This window comes from Ailuropoda melanoleuca, chromosome 14 (assembly GCF_002007445.2).
Source record: "Ailuropoda melanoleuca isolate Jingjing chromosome 14, ASM200744v2, whole genome shotgun sequence".
Classification (NCBI taxonomy): Eukaryota; Metazoa; Chordata; class Mammalia; order Carnivora; family Ursidae; genus Ailuropoda; species Ailuropoda melanoleuca.
In genome coordinates this window covers 67,590,376-67,609,588 of record NC_048231.1, presented here as the reverse complement: position 1 = coordinate 67,609,588, position 19,213 = coordinate 67,590,376, and the positions used below count along the sequence as shown (strand labels likewise).

Sequence of the window (19,213 nt, the reverse complement as noted above, 5' to 3'; positions counted from 1 at the left end):
TATTTGGAAAGGATGATTATTGCAAATAAACTGTATTAGTAATAATCTACTGGTATTTTCAATAGGTGACTGTATCAAGTTAATCATTACTTATTAAGAACCCACAGTGTGCCTAGTGCCAGACACCAAGAACAAAGAAATGACAAATGGGAAAATGTACCTTCAAGTATCTGAAGATAATTTTAGAAATAGAAATTTGCATATGCAAAATGATTAAAATATGGTGATTAGAATAATAGCAATTAAAGCTGTCCTTGACTCTAATTTTTACAACTGTTTCTTAATTAGAATGTGGAAGGATTTAGACCAAGACCCATATGACTTCAGAGTTTATTCTTTTTATCACTATGAGAAAGGAAACACTTATTTTCATGCATAGATATACATATAAACATATATAGTCTATATAATGTATGTGTGTATAATTAACTAATAAATATGCCGTGTTGAATATAATCCAATCTCAAAATATTTAGTGTAGAGAACAAAGTATATGTGGTCAAGATACAGTGATGTTTGCTGGGAGCAACTATGAGAATTTTTTGGCTCTGGTCATACTAATTCTTCCCCATGTGAATTTCATGGTTTCTATGTTCCATAATATTGATATTAGTGAATATTTATATAGGATATCACATAAGAATTTTGGATGTTTTTGGTATGAATGATGAAGTGGAAAAAACATGGGCAAGACAGATAAAAGGGAGGGACCTTATTGTATTTAGAAGGTGAGGCTCACATCTAAAAATGTGAACAAAAAACATTTTCAAATTTCTGATAATAGCCATAGTAGAGAAAGAGAGAAAAAAAAATGAGTATTTAGTGCTGGAGCTGCTGCATCAAACAGAGTAAGACAAAACTGGATTTGCATTCTGTTTCTGTTATTTACTAATTAGCTTATGTAAGCTAATTATGGTGAAGTTTAGTTTCCTCATCTGTAAATTGCTATAATGATAATTCTTTCATAGGTTTGTTATTGTATTAAATGAGATAGTATATTCAAAGCACTTTAACATTTCAGCCCCTCAAAAACTTAGTCCTGCTGCCTTTTTAGCTAACTGTGCAAATGACTCAATTTTCTATACCAGCAGAGATAAAAACAAATATGGGTAACATAAGACAGGGCTGAGCTTTTGCAGCTCTGTTTATTCTGCACTCTGTGTTACTGATCAACTCTGGCAATTATTTCTGAAGTGTATTTGTTTTCATTATTGTTTTAACCACTTTTTGATGCTTTTTCTATTAGTGTTTTTCCTTATTTAAATAAAAATAATTTAACCTGTGTCAGTATATACTTAGTTACAAATGACAAAATACACACACACATTCACAAAAAAACATATTCACACAGCAGCTTAAACTAAACAATAGGGAAATGTGTCATATTATATAACAGGGACCATTGGGTAGGGTAAGCTGCAGAGTTGGTTGATATTAGTGAATCGGCAGCTCGGCACTAGGTACTTATTTTTTTCTCTCTCCACTATGTCCATTGTCATCAAGTTTGAAAACATGGCTCATTCACATTTAGTGGATGTTGAGCCTTTTCTGTGTGGAATTAGGTCCTTGTCTTTCATCTTATTAGTCTATACTAATATATATGTTCACTCCTAAATAATTAGCCCCATGCTAATTGGCTTAATCTAATTATAAGGTATCTCTGGTGTTATATGCTACGTGGAAGAGGGTTTCTTTTAGAATGACAACAAAATAGAGGCATGCTGGGTGGGCACCCAAGAGAATCCAATAAATTTCTCCAGAGATTTTCTCCAACTGGATCATTTAGAAGTCGTTCCATGGAGGTAGGCCTATGGAAAGGATTAGGGCATTTTCCCAAAGCCCTTCAGTTCTAAGACTTCTCAATATTGGCTCTCTTAAAATGTATCACAAATGTATTTTAAAAAATAAAATAGGAATTGATTAGTGGAAAATACAATTCTTTCTTCATAGGAACGAATTTATAACCATGAGATATAAAAGGGAGCACGCACAAGGTGTGTTTGATCATCTCATAAGTGAGAAAAAAATCTACGAAGAGAGAATCTATGAGGAAGAACAGAGATATCGAACACTCGTTACCATGAGGCAAAAAACTCTGGCAGATATTAAAGTGAGTATTATTTTTGGACTGTCTTATAATGAAGGAAATATAGTGATAGTCAACTAGCAGCTAGTTTAAGGCACTCATTTTTCATCTTGAGGTCGCAAAGATGTTTAAAATCTAAAAACTTTTTTAGGTAATATCATAGTATACTTTTATATGCTATTTTTGATCCTGATAGTTATATATCCAATTATTATATATATTCATATACTCAATTACTTCTTTCCTTTTTACGTTTTCAAAGACATTAATTCATTTAAAAAAATGGAACAAATATAATTAAACAAACATGTCAGCGAATGAACATACCGTCTATAGAGCTATTTCTGTGATCCTTCCTATAGGAAAGTATTAATAAAGAACAATAACTTTATTAATAATGGTGTTAAGCAAGATTCTTCCATTTTAAATATGGCCATTACATAGAAAAAGGGTATTTGGGGAGGAGGGGGTCTAAAAATATGAAAATAATTGGTGCCATCTAGTGGCAATAAATGATGCCTCCTCTTGAAGAAGTTCCTGAAACACTGATGGCTCAATCTCAAGATTTGTGATATATGAATGGACTGGGGAGACTTAGACTCAAATGCACCCCTCAAAAAGAGAAGGCTTAAGTTATTTACTGATTTCAGCATCATTCTCTACCTCATATTTTATCACAGCAGTAGAATTAGCTGTTTGAATTCAACCACATTTTCCAATCGTACTGGTGCTGAGAACACAGTGGGATCTCAATAATCATTTATTGACTGGCATTTCAGCACTTTAATGGAACAATAATAATTAGTGAAATGGCAAAATATGGTCAGCAGGAGAGAGACAAAGAAAAAATCCTGTATTAACTAGCCTCTCAGAAATGGAGATTGGTATTTTTTCATCCAAAATCTTGTCTCTGCGGTCCCATTCTGAAATGTACTTACCTCCAGCCACTTGTCACATCATATGGTTTTGTGTTTTGTCCTTAACACCAGTCTCTGTCTGAACTTGTTTTGTTCATTCGTTTTTACTTTTTTTTTTTTTTTGTCTGCCTGCATCTTGCAATACTAATGTATTGTCAGTGAGGACGGAGATTTTCTGTCACATTCTCCTCTGTATCCTAAAAGCTCAGAACCATGCCTGGCACAAGGGAGGCACTCAGTGAATACTCATTGAATGACTGAATGAATAAATGGATGAACATATGCTTTTTTGGTAATTTTGCTGTCCACATGCATGGTAATGCCTGAAAGCAGGAGCATTTCAGAGATACTTTCCATACTGCGCCAGCCTGATACTTTGGTTGAATACTCATGGTGTATGCAAAAGCTGAATCTCTCCCTTTCTTTCTTGTTCTCATTGTCCCTCTCTCCTTGATAATACATGAGATATTTGTCATCCAGTCTGTTCTCTCTTGATGAAAATGATTACATTGTCTATTGCTTCCCAGCAATTAAGGATTCTGCTAAATATCTGAATAATACTTCTTAAGTAACCTTTAATTTATATGAAATTGTCTCTTATAAGCTCCTGGATAGCTCTTTGTTATGCATTTACCCTATGTGACCAGAAGCATAGTTTGAACATGCATAGTTTAGAAATTAATTATCTCATCATTAGTGACACTATTTATGATTATGATCAGTTATTGGCATTAAATAGTGAAAAGACAGTGTGATTTTTCATATAAAACTAATCTCATCCCTGTTTTGAAATTGGATGACATAAAAATTTGTAAATATGTATGTAACACGAAGCATTCCCATAAAGAAACAAGTTTCATTAGGCATCGTTATAAATGTGGTATTACTGATCTGGGGTATCCCCTCTGGGCAAAAGAATTGATCACAATTATGGATCATATGAAGGAATTGTTTAATAAAAGACTATAAAAGCCACAGTACAATTAACTGGGAATGTAAGAAAACATGCCATAGAATTAGAAATACAAACAGCCAATAAAATGGTTTAAGAAGAAAAATATGCAAACTTCAGATAGCATGCAATATAGTTCTGGAGTTAAAATCAACCTTTTTTGGTAGGTAGTACCATATTAGATATCTTCAAATGGGAGATTTTTTTAATGTTAATTGGAGTTTTTATTAACTGCCTACTATTTGCAAATGCAATTAAGATTAAAATTTCAGTATAGCGTATTCATCAAAGTACTATAGCTATAGCTACTGATCTTCCTTTTTTGTTACTGGAAAGATCCAAACAAAACTGGAGTTTCAGGTATTTTAATCTTTAATTTTAATCTCTTATTAGCCATCCTCAGAAGTCCCACTGCTTTTATGTCAGTGCCTTTCTCTAGTGCTCTTTCTATAACCTTGCTCTTGTTATAATTTAGGGTATGATATGAGAAGGGTATAATGGATTACATTGTATCTTTGGCAGACAGAACAATTTCCAAATTTAGTTCTTAAAGACATAATCTCCCAATATTGTAGAATTTATTAGTTTTTATTTGGCTTCATATTTATGTCTCACTCTCAGGAAATACTTGTAACAGTCCCATATTTGGCTATTAAATCATTTCTTGACCCTTTCATATGGAAAATTCTTAGCTTAATACAGAGGCAGTGATTCACTGCCTCATTAGATAACCAGGTACAGCAATAGTAAAAATAAGAAACAAATTTAATCTCTGAACTAATTTTAAAGATTATTACAATTTTAAAAATTATTCTCCTATTGTCCACTCATCACTTCATTCACACAACTAGTTTAGGGCACTCAATGTTGGATAACCAAAACCCTAGCCTCAATTTTAAAAATGCAATCAGCAGAAAGATGGAAGATGTGAAAAACAAACTTGAATATAGTAACAGTGCACAAATTACATACAATAAATTGTGTCACTGGCCCAGTGACCTGATACATTAGGTATGATTAAAATAAAATAAAAACCATTACGTATTCTGTGATCTTAATGGTGGGAAATAAATGTGTGAAAAACCTGGAGACATTAAGAACTGAGCAGTGAACCTCCTAAGCAAGAATAATTTGCCTTAATGTTAATTTTCTTGCCACCAAAAGATTTTAAAATAACATGACATTTTTAAAAATTAGGAACATTGTTTGCATAACATTTTTAATAATTCTGATAGATTGAGCATCAATCACATTAATATTAATTAGGTTCATCATATTGCTTTTTTAAAGCAACTTGTTCAAATCTATGGCTCTTTGAGGAATGAACATTTTAATTTGAAGACTGGTAGCAAAAGACTGCTAATTTTATACTGGGGAACACTTCAAATTTTTGCACAGACCCAGGGCTACAATGATAGTAGGTACTTAGAAGTCAGGAGAGAGTAACACTAGAATGTAAAGAAAAGATTTAGCATGGATGTAAGTGATTCCCAAATATAAGGTTAATGTATTTTGGATGTTTGCTTAGAGCATGATCCATTAAACAAGGAAGAAGCCTCTCCTTTTTTGCATCTTTCTCCAGCATCATATTATATCTTGCAGGTATGTCCCAAAATTTCTACTAATACTACATTAAAGCACTATATATGAAGTTTGAATAGGCTTTTTATTTTTTGAACTGGAAGTCAATCACCATTTTTAGCTTTTTTTGCCCCAACTACCTAGAGGCATCTAGTAAAATCACTTGGCCATAATCCATTGCAGTTTTTCTGTACTTTGGTATTTTTTTACATTATTGTGAATAATACTCTATGAACATACTTTGGATGTTATGATTTTTTCCAGGTAACATTAATTTCCTAGTGGGACTGCCGCTTTGGAATTCCTACTCCCTCCCCACTGCAGAGTAATAGCATAAATATATGATTATTCTCTTTTAGTCAATTAAAGTAATTATAGTATGAGTTTCCAAATATCAGATTGCATTCTTAAGTATACCTAATTGGTTATGCTTTGTTAAAATTGTAATACATTACAAGATTCAATTTGCAACCATTTAATGCTGAATATCTGTTGGTCTATAGTTTTTCTATTTTGTATTTTGTTCAAGATATTGGTATCAGAGATTTACAAGAGTTTTTCAAATGAAATAAGAAGGTTCTCTTTTTTTTCTTTGTTAAATAGCATAACACATCTCAGTTCCTTAAAGCTTTGAGATATTCTCCCATGTTACTATCAAGATATGTGAAGAGTGTAGAGATTTTACCTCACTTGCAAGCTAACAAGTTAGCCTGCCATAGTTTCACAGATGCTGGGGGAAGGCATGAAACTCCTGGGTGAGAAGCAGAGATTTTATTACTTCCTATACAACAGCAGTGTGAGCTTCATGTTTGCATAGGTTCTCCTTGGCTCCAAGTCTCGTGGGATAATGGGATAGTAGTCAGATGTTTGCATAGGTTCTCCTTGGCTCCAAGTCTCGTGGGATAATGGGATAGTAGTCAGATAGTAGTAGTCCTACATAACAAGGAGTTTTTATCACAGCTGATGAACTTGGAATGTAGGAAAGCCCCAGTTTTTTATGGAAGCTTCTAGAAAATATGCCCAGCCTTTGCTCCAGAGGAAGTCCTTGCATTTGCTATGCAATCTTAAAAAGGTAGCTCTGGATAAAAGTTGTCATAAGTGTATAAACAGGATAGTGAATGTCCCCTCCCCAACATATATTATCTGAGCTTGACTCTTTTCTGAAGAAAAACATTTTAAAATTTATTCAGTTTATTCTTTGGTTTTTGCATGATTAATGTTTTCTAATTCTTGAGTCAATATGGTAAAGCTATATTTTTCTAGAAAAGAGGATTTTAATGAGGTTTTCAAATTTATTATCATTAAGTTATATGAAATATGTATTTTTCATTTCTTCTTGCTTCTGTAGTTATATTCTTTTCTCATGCACCAGACTTTTTTTTCTTTTCCTTGATTTACCTTTTTAAATTTTTGAGTTAGAGTTGTTTTTCCACACACTCCAAATTCTGATTTATTCATGATGATTATTTTTGTTCTTTAAGTCATTCGTTTTAGCTTTTTTCTTTGTTAACTATTCTTTTTGACTGATTTTTATAATTTTATTTTGTTTCTTTTCCTTTTTTTTAGCAAGTTGAGTCGAATACTTTAGTTTTTTCTTTCTCACTTAAAATGAAAAGCAAACCTGAAAAATGACCAAGTAGTCTCTGAATGCAATTTTGGCAGTTGTAATATGTTGCACTCTCTGATATTGGTCTTGGCAATGATTTTTTGCATATGAACACAAAAAGCACATGAAACAAATGCAAAAATAAACAAGTAGGACTACATCAAACTGAAAATCTTCCCACAGAAAAATAAATAATGAATAAATTGAAAAGACTAATGGCAGAAAATATTTACAAGCTATATCTCTGATAAGGGGTTAATATCAAAAATAGATAAGTAACTCATACAACTCAATGGCAAAAAAACCAAAAAACAAAAAACCCAGAAATAATCCTATTAAAAATGGTCAAAGGGCCAGAATAGCCATTTTTCCAAAGAAGTATACAGATGACCAACAGATAAATGAAAAGGTGCTCAACATCACAAATCATCAGGAAAATGCAAATTAAAACCACAATGAGATACCATCTCTTACCTGTTAGGATGCCATTTATTAAAACACAAGAGATAACAAGTATTGCTAAAGATGTAAAGAAAAGGGAACCCTATATATTGTTAGTAGGAATGTCAATTGGTACAGCCATATGGAAAATATTGTGGAGATTTTCTTAAAAATTAAAAACAGAAATCCATTAATTCAGCAGTCTCATTTCTAGGTATATATCTGAAGGAGACAATCAGTATCTAAAAGAGATACCTGACTTTCATGTTCATTGGTGCATTATTCACAGTAGCCAACATATGGAAACAATCTAAGTGTCTGTCAATGTATGAATGGATGAAAAAGGATAGATAGATAGATGATAGATAGATAGATAGATGATAGATAGATAGATAGATATTCCATATATAATGCGATACTTGCCATTTTCAATAAGATAGATGAACCTAAAGGACATTATGCTAAGTGAAATAAGCCAGACAAAGAAAGACAAATACTGTATGATCTCACTTATTTGTGGAATCTAAAAAAAAAAAAAAAAAAAAAAAAAAAAAAAGGTTGAACTCAGAGTGTAGAATGGTGGTTATCTGGGGCCAGGGAAATGGATAAAAGGGGAGAGATGCTGGTTGAAGGGTACAAACCTTATATTATAAGATAAGTAAGTTCTGGGGATCTAATGTATTGCAAGGTAACTATAGGTAATAATTGTATTGTATACTTGAAATTTGCTAGGAGAGTGTAGATCTTAAACATTCTTATCATAAACACACAAAAAGATAATTACATGGGATAATGGTTGTTTTACTTAACCTGATTGTGGTAATCATTTCACTATGTAAACATATATCAAATCATCACATTGCACATTTTAAATATATACAGTTTTATTTATTAATTAAACTTCAACAAAGCTAGGGAAAAATAAATTTCTGTTAAAAGATTTTGTTTAATCTGCATGGGATTATCAAACAGGATCACTGCAACTTTTGTTCCATTGATAATTTATGAGTAAATAAATTAAATGAAATGTTTAGTTCAACATGAATTAATTTGTGGGTTTTGCTTTATATATTTCTAGATCATGTTATTCAGTGCATAGAGACTCACAATTATTAAGTGACTATTTTGATCATATTTTTTAATATGATGACAGTTTTCCCCTATGTATTGTTTTAGAGTTAATATCAACACCTGTTTTTTTGTTAGACTAACCTAATTTTGCATTTTATTATTAAGTATTCTGTCTTATTTTTTAGATGTGCATTTGTAATCTTTATAGAGCAATATTTAGGATAATTTTGCTTTTCAATCCATTCTGCTTTAGTAAGTTATATGATTAGTTTTATTGGTTCTTCTATCATCTTGCTTAATGCTTTCTATGGTGACACTACCTTTCTACTTTTGCCATTATTACTTTTTTGGCATATTGACTGTTGATTTGATTTTATTGCTTTTAATGATATAAAGTGGAGACATTCTACTTTTAATTATATCACTGTTTCAAATTTCCATCTGAATGTGCTCATATGTTAGGAATGCAGACAAACATTGAGAGATAAAGCTGAGAATGTAGTTTCAGATTATATTGTGAAGACCCACTTGAAAAGTTCACAATTAATTTGTAAAGCAGTAGGAGGCATGAGGAATTTTCCAGTAGGACAGTGTGCTCAGAGATAGGCAAGATCAATTAGACAGCATTATGTAGGATGAACTGAAGTGACATGAAAACATGAGTTACAGATATGTTACAAGAAAATGCTTTTGTAATTAAAGAGAGGTGATGAGACATTGATGGAGCAGGAATGAGGTTTATAGACTTAACAGAGACCGATATCAAATTGCATGTAATAAACTAATAAAAGAACAGAATATATAGAAGGAGGTACGATACTGGTTGACTGCAAAAATTATGGTGGCATTTATAGTAAAAAGAACTGTTGATGACTGGCTTTGCTGAGAAGAGGATCTATCTTGGACATGGTACAAACTATGTAAGTGGAAGCATGCACCTAATCGCTATGTGGAGATAGAGTTTGGGAGAAGGAGTAGAAATGGACAGGGTAAAAGATCAGTGAGTCAGCTACAGCACTAATAGTTGAAGCCATGAGAATTCATGAAAGCTTTAAAGAAGAGTGTTAGAGAATATCTGAAGACAGAACATGAGTGTGCAAGTTGTTACATTATTATCTGTCAGCATTTTTATATTTAGCTTGGTGACCACCGGGGCTAGGACTCTGCAGACTACCTTTTTTCTTTGTCACATGCCTCTAAGGCTCTGCAAAATATAGGGCACTAGAGGGAGTTTGAAAGCCTAAAGGAGGAAGAAATGTGTTCTTTCCTGCTGGCTTCTAGTAGGCTTCCTGTCTTCTTGCAGGTCCTGTCGGCTTTATCCTGGAAATGTATATTCACCTGAAAGCAGCCATTCCTGTCCATAGCTATGCCTGAATACAACTTGGCTGTTAGGAGAGCATCAGTGATAGAAAGAGTAGTAGTAGATTGGTAAAGGCAGAAGATTAAATATAATAGTGAAAAGAGCAAGAACATTGAAAGAAATTGGAAAAGGCGGCTTTAGAAGACTCTTTGAAGAGCTTTGGTAATAAAATTATTTGTATAGTTCTATTTATTTGTTTGCAAATTGCAAGTCCCAGTATATTTTCTAGCAAAAGGGAAAGTGATCAGATTGAGGGAGAGATTGTATTATATGTTGTATTATGCAGTTTTATTTAAATATTTGTTTCCCACTCCAATTGGTGATCTTTTGAGGGAGAGAACATTATCTCACTCACATAAATACTTCCAGAGTCTACCAGATGTGTAGGACGTAATAAGTACTCAACATTTGCTGAGTCGAAGTCCAGATGAAGTGACGTGACTCCTAAAAGAGTAAGTGGAAGAGTGAGGTTTATATTTTAATTTACTTTGGCAGTGATAAAGAACGTTGTTCCTCATTCATTCATTCTTTCACTCATTTATTTATTTATTTTGAAGGTGCGTATTGAGTGTCAGAATATGGGTGAGATTCTGAGCATCTTAAATGAAAGGTAACATTTGCTCCCAATTGGCTTCACTGAGCAATGGTGAGGCCCAGGTTAAAATAAGGTACAACAACTTCTTTTCTCTAATTAAGCACAGAATTCTCTAGAACCCAGGAAGAAAAGTTTGAAGAAAATCGTAGCCTGCAAAGGTGATAAAAACAGAACTAAGTCTTGGGGGGTGGTAATTAGTCAAGGAAAGAATAGTTCAAGTAGTGAAAACAATAGGAGAAAAGGCCGACAAGTATCAAAAAATAAGTATGCGTTTAGAGAATGACATGTAGTATATTATGTTTGGAGATCAGATGGAGGAAAAAAGACCATACCTACTGGTGGTAGCACCATTATGAAAGCTGTGAATGTCATACTAAGGAGTTTAGGTTTTATGTCATGAATAATTTATCAGAAGAGTAATAAAGATACTATAGCAGCTGAGGAAAATCCCACTAAAATTAGCAGAGATTTCCACTGCTCTGCTGTCCATGTTGGTGTGATGCTAATGGGCCAAAGTTGGACTGACACATTTATCGTGTCAGCAGTTACAGTTGGGAAAGACCTACAGTGCCCGAAACTGGCTCAGAAGATACTGCTATCAAACAGCCTTGTCCTTTTACCCCAGTATGATGAAGTGACTATTTCTTTTTCTTTGTATTCCATGATGTATAACAATAGTTGGCAATCAGTGATTACATGTAATAAGCTGGAGATGAATGATTTTGGGTGCAGTGATACCAACTAAGAATTTAGTAGTGAGATTGGAAGAACAAATATTGTTAAAATGTCTGTACTACCCAAAGCAATCTACACATTTAATGCAATCCCTATCAAAATACCACCAGCAATTTTCAAAGAAGTAGAACAAACAATCCTAAGATTTGTATAGAACCACAAAAGATCCTGAATATCCAAAGCAATCTTGAAAAAGAGAAACAAAGCTGGAGACATCACAAATCTGGACTTCAAGCTGCAAACCGGTACAGCCACTTTGGAAAACAGTGTGGCGTTTCCTCAAAAAGTTAAAAATAGAACTGCCCTATGATCCAGCAATTGCACTACCAGGTATTTACCCAAAGGATACAAAAATACTGATGTTTATAGCAGCATTATCAACAATAGCCAAATTATGGAAAGAGCCCAAATGTCCATTGATGAATGGATAAAGAAGTGGTACACACACACACACACACACACACACACACACACAATGGAATATTACGCAGCCATCAAAAAGAATGAAATCTTGCCACTTGCAGTGATATGAATGGAGCTAGAGTGTAATTATGCTAAGCAAAATAAGTCAAAGAAAGAAAAACACCATATGATTTCACTCATATGTGGAATTTAAGAAACAAAACAGAGGAAGGAAAAATAGGGGAAGGAAAAAAGAGGGAAGCAAACCATAAGAGATTCTTAACTAGAGAACAAACTGAGGGTTGATGGAGGGGAGGTGGGCAAAGGATGGGCTAAATGGATGATGACTATTAAGGAGGGCACTTGTTGTGTTGAGCACTGAATGTTATGTTTAAGTGATGAATCACTGAATTCTACTCCAGAAACCAATATTACATTATATGTTAACTAACTAGAATTTAAATAAAAATTTGAAAAAAAAAGAGTTTAGTGGTGATATGACAAGGTTATAGCAAGGTGAAAGGATGAATTCCAAATATTTTTTAAAGTTTTTATTCTAATTCCAGTTAGTTAACATACAGTGTAAAGTTAGATTCTGGCATACGATGTAGTTATTCAGTACTTCCATGTAACACTGGTGCTCATCACAAGTGCACTCTTTAATCCCCTTCACCTATTTAACCCATCGCCCCACTCATCTCCCCTCTAGTAACCATTGGTGTATTCTCTATAGCTTAAGAGTCTTTCTCTTGGTTTGTCTCTGTTTCTTTCTCTTTTTCCCCACATTTCTTAAATTCAACATATGAGTGAAATCATATGGTATTTGTCTTTCTCTGTGACTTCACTTAGAATAATACTCTCTAGCTCCATCCATGTTGCTGCAAATGGCAAGAATTCATTTTTATGTGGCCGAGTAATATTCCTGTGTGTGTGTGTGTGTGTGTGTGTGTGTGTGTGTGTGTGTGGGGACACACACAATGCTATATATATACAAAAACTTTTTCCCCTCAGATCTAGGGATAGGGTTCAGTTTAGAGCAAGGTTGAGGGTATGTGCCTATTATCCTGCAGTTCAGAGACCTCTCTTGGGAGATTAATTTACAGTTAGGGCTGTGGTTAGCGCTAAGGTTAAGGGTTAGTGGTTAGAGGTTAGGAGTTAGGGTTAGGATTAGGTTTAGAGCCAAGTTAGGAATTCCTGATACTTTTTTGATTTAATATAGGCAGAACTTAATGACTATTTGGTTAGATGGTGAAAAAATGATCAAAATATATATCAAGTTTTTACTTTGATGATAGAATGGTTAGTGATGTCAGCATTGAAAAATATGGACTGAGGAGTAGTTTGGAACTGGATTCAATAAAATTTGAGATACCTTTAAAGAAGCTACACGTAGTCCGGTGCCCACTGAATGTAAGCATCTGGAACTGAAGGAACAAGAGTTTGAACAAAGATATAGTTGTAGAAGCTGTAAGCATATACATTGCATCAGAGACTTCAGGAAATATTTCATAATACTAAGAATATAGAGAAGAAAGATTAAGATACACTCCTGGCTGGATGATTATGATATGAAGAGAGTAGCAAGAATAGAAGAAGCGAAAGGCAGAGATTATAGTCAGAAAGTGAGATATAAGAGTTTAAAACTTCGGCTGTGGTGCCATTCTAGATGATAACAAAGTCAGAAGGGTGTCCATGGATATGAACTGTTAATGGGACGTAGAATTGAAGTTAACTAGATTTGAGTAAGTCCATAAACTCTAAGATTAAAATGTTGGATAAGTTATCCAGATAGATACTGAAGTAAAACAGAGTGATGATGGGACAAAAGATAGACGGAAAGAGAAGATTGAGTCACGTGGGTCAAAGTCTTTCCTTAGCGTGGGAAAATGAATAGAAAATCATTAAATGACAGTGCAATAGGGTGAAAGAAGGTTTATATTCTTTGGATTAGGATTATATTCTTTAGGACTAAAGATTATATTCTTTCTTTAATCTATGTATTTTTACATAAGCGTGGAGAAATAATGGTTTGGAAACCATAGTGGAGAACTAGGATTATGCTAACTACAACCAGACCTTCTAATATACAGGACCTTGAGAAATTAATATTCTTTAATTCAGGCCCAGATTTAGATAATGCAAACAGTTTTATTCAGTATTGTGTAATGAGAATGAAATGCACTCTGAGCTTGTTTACCAGTGAATAGCACTTCCAGAGGTCACTTTGGAAAGGTTTAGACTGTGATAATGGTTCAGTACAACTAATAAGTATATATTGAGTTCCTACTACATAAAATACACTATTCTAGATGCTGAGGATTATTGGAATAAAGCACAGTCTTTTTTTTTAAGATTTTATTTATTTATTTAACAGAGAGAGAGAGACAGCCAGCGAGAGAGGGAACACAAGCAGGGGAAGTGGGAGGGGAAGAAGCAGGCTCCCAGTGGAGGAGCCTGATGCGGGGCTCGATCCCAGAACTCTGGGATCACACCCTGAGCCAAAGGCAGATGCTTAATAACTGAGCCACCCAGGAGCCCCATAAAGCACAGTCTTCAACTCTGAGAAGCATACCAGCTTCACAGAGGAGAGAGAATGATAGCTTTATTTTAATAGGTTTTGCTAACTAGAGAGAATCAAAGGAAGAGAGACTTAAAATACAACCTGTAAATATTGTCAACTTTCCTATCCTTACCAAATTTGTTTTTCAAAGAGAGAAAGTGAATTGCTGAGACCACTAAGACTTGATACGGTATTGTTTCCACCTATACCATTAATAAGGCATCAACACAGTACATTATATCTTAAAAGTTATTATATTACATAATTATATATTAGTGTCTATAATTCAGAATTTGTTTGAAAGTGTCACTTATATAATGGCTAAGCAGTGCTGAATAGCATGGTACATTATTTTTTATTTTGATTGTACATATAATTAAAAGAACCTCCAATGGTCCTATCCATTTTCCTTTAAATTGTATGAATTTTACTTCATTTGTTACCTTCAGGAAGGTCACCTCACCTTGCTTTCAGAAAAAAATGAATGTAATGTTGCATAAATGAGGTATCTACAGGGTTATAATATTCATAAGGATAGATCTTAGCCTAAAGTACTCCACCACAGCCAGGAAATTTTTTTCAGTTACTAAGAGTTTCTAGTCTGTTCCTATTTCTCTAAGCTTTTCAGGGGAGATAGAGATAGAGACAAGAAGATAGACCAGATGGGGAGGGGATAGAGGGGAAGAAAGAGAAAGAGACTAGCTATGGCTGTGTCTTTAGTGAGGTATTAGTGGCTTTCTGTTTTCAGTATGAGCACCATGAACTCTCTCTTAAACTTAGGTGATGTTCTGACAAATATCACAAATGTGACTTGTACAGTGTCCTGTGGGGAGCATTGTTAACATTACCCAAATAGCCCTCCCACTGTCTGATTTATCTGCTTTAAGAAAACATGTATACCTGACCTCCTGAGGGAGCTGCATATCTCAAATTTGGGTGCCATGATAATAATAACAGTTTGAGAGAAAATGAAATAGGCTATAAAGAGAAAGGAAATGGAATATATAAACTAGTGTACAGTGTCATGTTCATTTTCAGTACTATATAAAATAATGAAAATGTTTTTCGATAACCTTTGTTGATTTTTATAATGTGAAACACCCTTTATAGAAAAAGACAATGAATGAACAAAACAAAACAAAAAATTAGTAAAAATATTTTTAGCTTTTGGTTCAAATTTATGCATTATTTTCCAAAAGTTTAGATTAGAATTGAATTCTGAAATAGAACAGCGTTAAGATAAATGTGTTAATCTCCAACTTTGGCAACTCTTAAGTTGTTCTTTCAGGGTTCAAGTACGAGGATGATCTTGTTGACAAAGTAGTTCAGTGTGGTAGGCAGCAAAGGTTTTGTTTTTCTAATTTAGCAGTTGCATTTGGGGAACTTAAATATAGAGACATTAAACAAGACTTTCTCACAATCACTTAGTTTTTAAGTTGTACATCTGGGATTAAAATGGTTACCCTAGTTTCTAGTACCCTTACCCCCAAATGTACTGAACCCCCCCCCCCCGAAACAGTAAAGTAGTAGGATATCATTACTACTTATCACTATGCTGGGTAGCCTTGCAGTGGTCATTGTTCTTTGGGTCCTAAGATCAAATAAAAATTAAAGTCCGGTTGTGCTTACAAAAACTTGAATAATTAAGTGCTTTTCTGAAGTTGAAAGGTAGACAGAATACAAACAAAACATATCAAGTCTTTCTCTAAGTGTTCATTAGTAAATGAGGTTTATATTCACCAGGAACTTTTCCCTCAGGCATATAGAACTTAAGTATCTCCCAATTTCAGCTCATTCCTATTACAACATCATAACCACTATGTGTGTAATGGGAGACAGGCAAGTTGTATATGTTGGGAAAGGAATATTGTTAGGAGTGATGAGGTAAGAGAACATAGCACCATAATTTGCTACTCCACATTGGGCACACCAAAGCTGACCAGAGTACACAGCCCACACAAGGGATGTGCCTGGCTCTGGTGGCCAAGGGAGATTATGTCTGTGCCCTATGGGTCTGACACAGTTGGAGAGATGGTTCTTGTCAGGCTACCATCTCCAGGGCACTGCACAGACAGCAGGCTGAAACACACCCCAACTCTTTCTGTGAAAAAAGGCCCATCCACTTGACCTGGAGCTTCAGCCTGTGGGCTACCACACATCTAGAAGCTATGAAGTGCTCTCAGAGAATGTAGGCCAGCGGATATCAACTTTGAGGTCTTATTTGGCCTTGCTACAGCTCATTGATACATCCTAGAAAGGAGCTTATCCACCCATCTGGAGCCCAGAATTTTGCAACTGTCACTAATGGAACACCTCCAGATCACTTGGTCTTGGAGGCCAGCAGAGTCTATGGTTGTGGTCCCACAGGACTATATTTATCTGCATACCTTAAAAGCTGCTGCCTGAGGGTATAGCTTGCAGTCAGCCTGAACAACTAGGTGTTGACTGAGATCCCTCCCTCTGGAATAGGTTTGGCATAGCTCAACGATGGAACTGCCTGGAAAAAAATCAGGCTGCTTTGACAATCATGAAGGTTTAAAGATGACCATGAGCCAGAACCAGGTGAAATGATAAGGTTTATCTCCTACACAAGGCCACGCCTGCAAAACTAGGAGAGATAGCTGTTTTGCCCAATACATAGAAACAGGTACAGAGACTCAGGAAAAATGAGACAGAGGAATTGTTGCAAATGAAAGAACAAGATAAAACCCCAGAAAAAAATCTTGATGAAATGAATATAAGTACATAAGTATAAAAGATTTGCGGCAGCCATACTCTCAGTTTTGAAGGGGAGAAACAATTCTTTGATATTATAAAAATCTAACAGAAACAAGAAGAAAAGGGAAATCTGCACATAGATGAGGGCAATAATAAGCAGTAAAGGAGAATAAGACAGAGTCACACCAAATTGGGTACTTACAACATCCAACCTCATCAGCCAGGTTGGAGTCCTGATTAAGAGACCTGGGCGGAGCATCCTTCCCTGGGGGGGCAGACTTCCAACTGACCATCTCCATAAGGGCCTATTTAAAGGGTCTGAAATGACAGGGTCTGAAGTTGAACATTTGTTTGCCTACGTTCGGTTTGGAGTGAGCTGCATTCCTCTGTCAACCTTTACATATTCAAGGAGCATGGGCTAGGTGTGCTTTCCTCTCCTCCCAGATTCCCTTCTTGGGGGCAAGCCTAGCCTGGAGCCAGAGGGGATCTAAAGCAAGATTTACAGCCGTTGGCATCCAGACCAAAAGGGCTAATTACGACCTGGAGGCCAGCTAATGTCAACGAATCAGGTTCCCAAGGTCACTTATGCAGCACAAATCTTACAAACAGCTTCTTTAGCCTACCTGTATAAATGCAGGTCAGGGTGGTCGGTTATGCAGGACAAAGCACAGAAACCTCCATCCATACAATACACCCTGAGAGTTCTACACAAGACGAACGCAGAGACCCATGCCAAGACACGTTATAATTAAAATGTCAAAAGTTAAGAATAAAAAAAGTATCTTAAAAGCAGCAAGAGAGGGGTGCCTGGCTGGCTAAATTGGTAGAGCATGTGACTCTTGATCTTGGGGTTGTGGGTTCAAGCCCCACATTGGGTGTAGAGATTACTTAAAAAAATAAAATCTTTAAAAAAAAAAAAGGCAGCAAGAGAAAAACAACTTGTTATAAATAAAGAATCCCCATAAAGCTATCAGCAGTTTTATTAGCAGAAACTTTGCAGGCCTAGAAGAGAGTGGCATGATGTATTCAAAGTGCTGGAAGGAAAAAAAATTTCAACCAGTAATACTCAAAGTAATCCACAGATTCAGTGTAGTCCTATCAAAATTCCAATGACAGTTTTCATAGAAATTGAACAAACAATCCTAAAATTTGTATGGAAACATAAAAGATTCTGAATACCCAAAGCAATCCTGAGAAAGAAGTACAAAGCTGGAGGCAATCCCTGATTTTAAACTATATTACAATGCTATAGTAATTAAAACAGTATCCTATTAGTATAAAAACAGGCACATAGGTTACTATACAGAACAGAGAGCACAAAAATAAACCTGCATATGTACTGTCAATTTATGACAAAGGAGGCAAGAATATGCAATGGGGAAAGAAAGACTCTTCAATACACGGTGTTGGGAAAACTGGACAGGCACTTGCAAAAGATTGAAACTGGATCACACTGTCTTACACCATTTACAAAAATTAACTGAAAATGGATTAAAGACTTGAATGCAGGACCAGAAACTATAAAACTTCTAGAAGAAAACATAAGTGATAATCTCCTTGACATTGGTCTCAGCAATATCTTTTTTGGATATGATTCCAGAACAGGGGCAACTAAAGTAAAAATAAACAAATGAAATTATATCAAACTAAAAAGTTACTGCATAGTCAAGGAAACCATCAACAAAATAAAAGAACACCTATTGAATGGGAGAAGATAATTGCACATCATATATCCAATAAGGGGTTAATACATAATATATATTATATTATAAAATATACAAATATATGTTTATTTTATATAAATATATATTTATATTTTATAATATATAATACTCAATAGCTAAAAGATCAATGCAATTAAAAATGGGTAGGGGACATGAATACATATTTTTCCAAAGAAGGCATAGAGATGGCTGACAGACATCTGAAAAGATGTTCAGGATCACCAATCATCAGGGAAATGCAAATCAAAACCACAATGAGGTTGCTCTGGCCGATGTCATAGAAGTTGTTGCCTATGTTCTCCTCTAGAATTTTGATGGATTCCTGTCTCACATTGAGGTCTTTCATCCATTTGGAGTTTATTTTTGTGTATGGTGTGAGAGAGTGGTCAAGTTTCATTCTTTTGCATGTAGCTGTCCAATTTTCCCAGCACCATTTATTGAAGAGACTGTCTTTTTTCCACCGGA

General features: G+C 34.7%; 1 protein-coding gene across 1 annotated transcript in view; it reads left to right on the top strand.

The window, feature by feature from the left end:
* Window positions 1–19,213, top strand: part of CCDC178 (coiled-coil domain containing 178) — a 343,537-nt gene that overhangs the window by 111,058 nt on the left and 213,266 nt on the right. Inside the window, 1 exon segment of the mRNA XM_034642198.1 lies at window positions 1,951–2,110. Within this exon segment, the coding sequence (XP_034498089.1) occupies window positions 1,951–2,110 (160 nt within the window).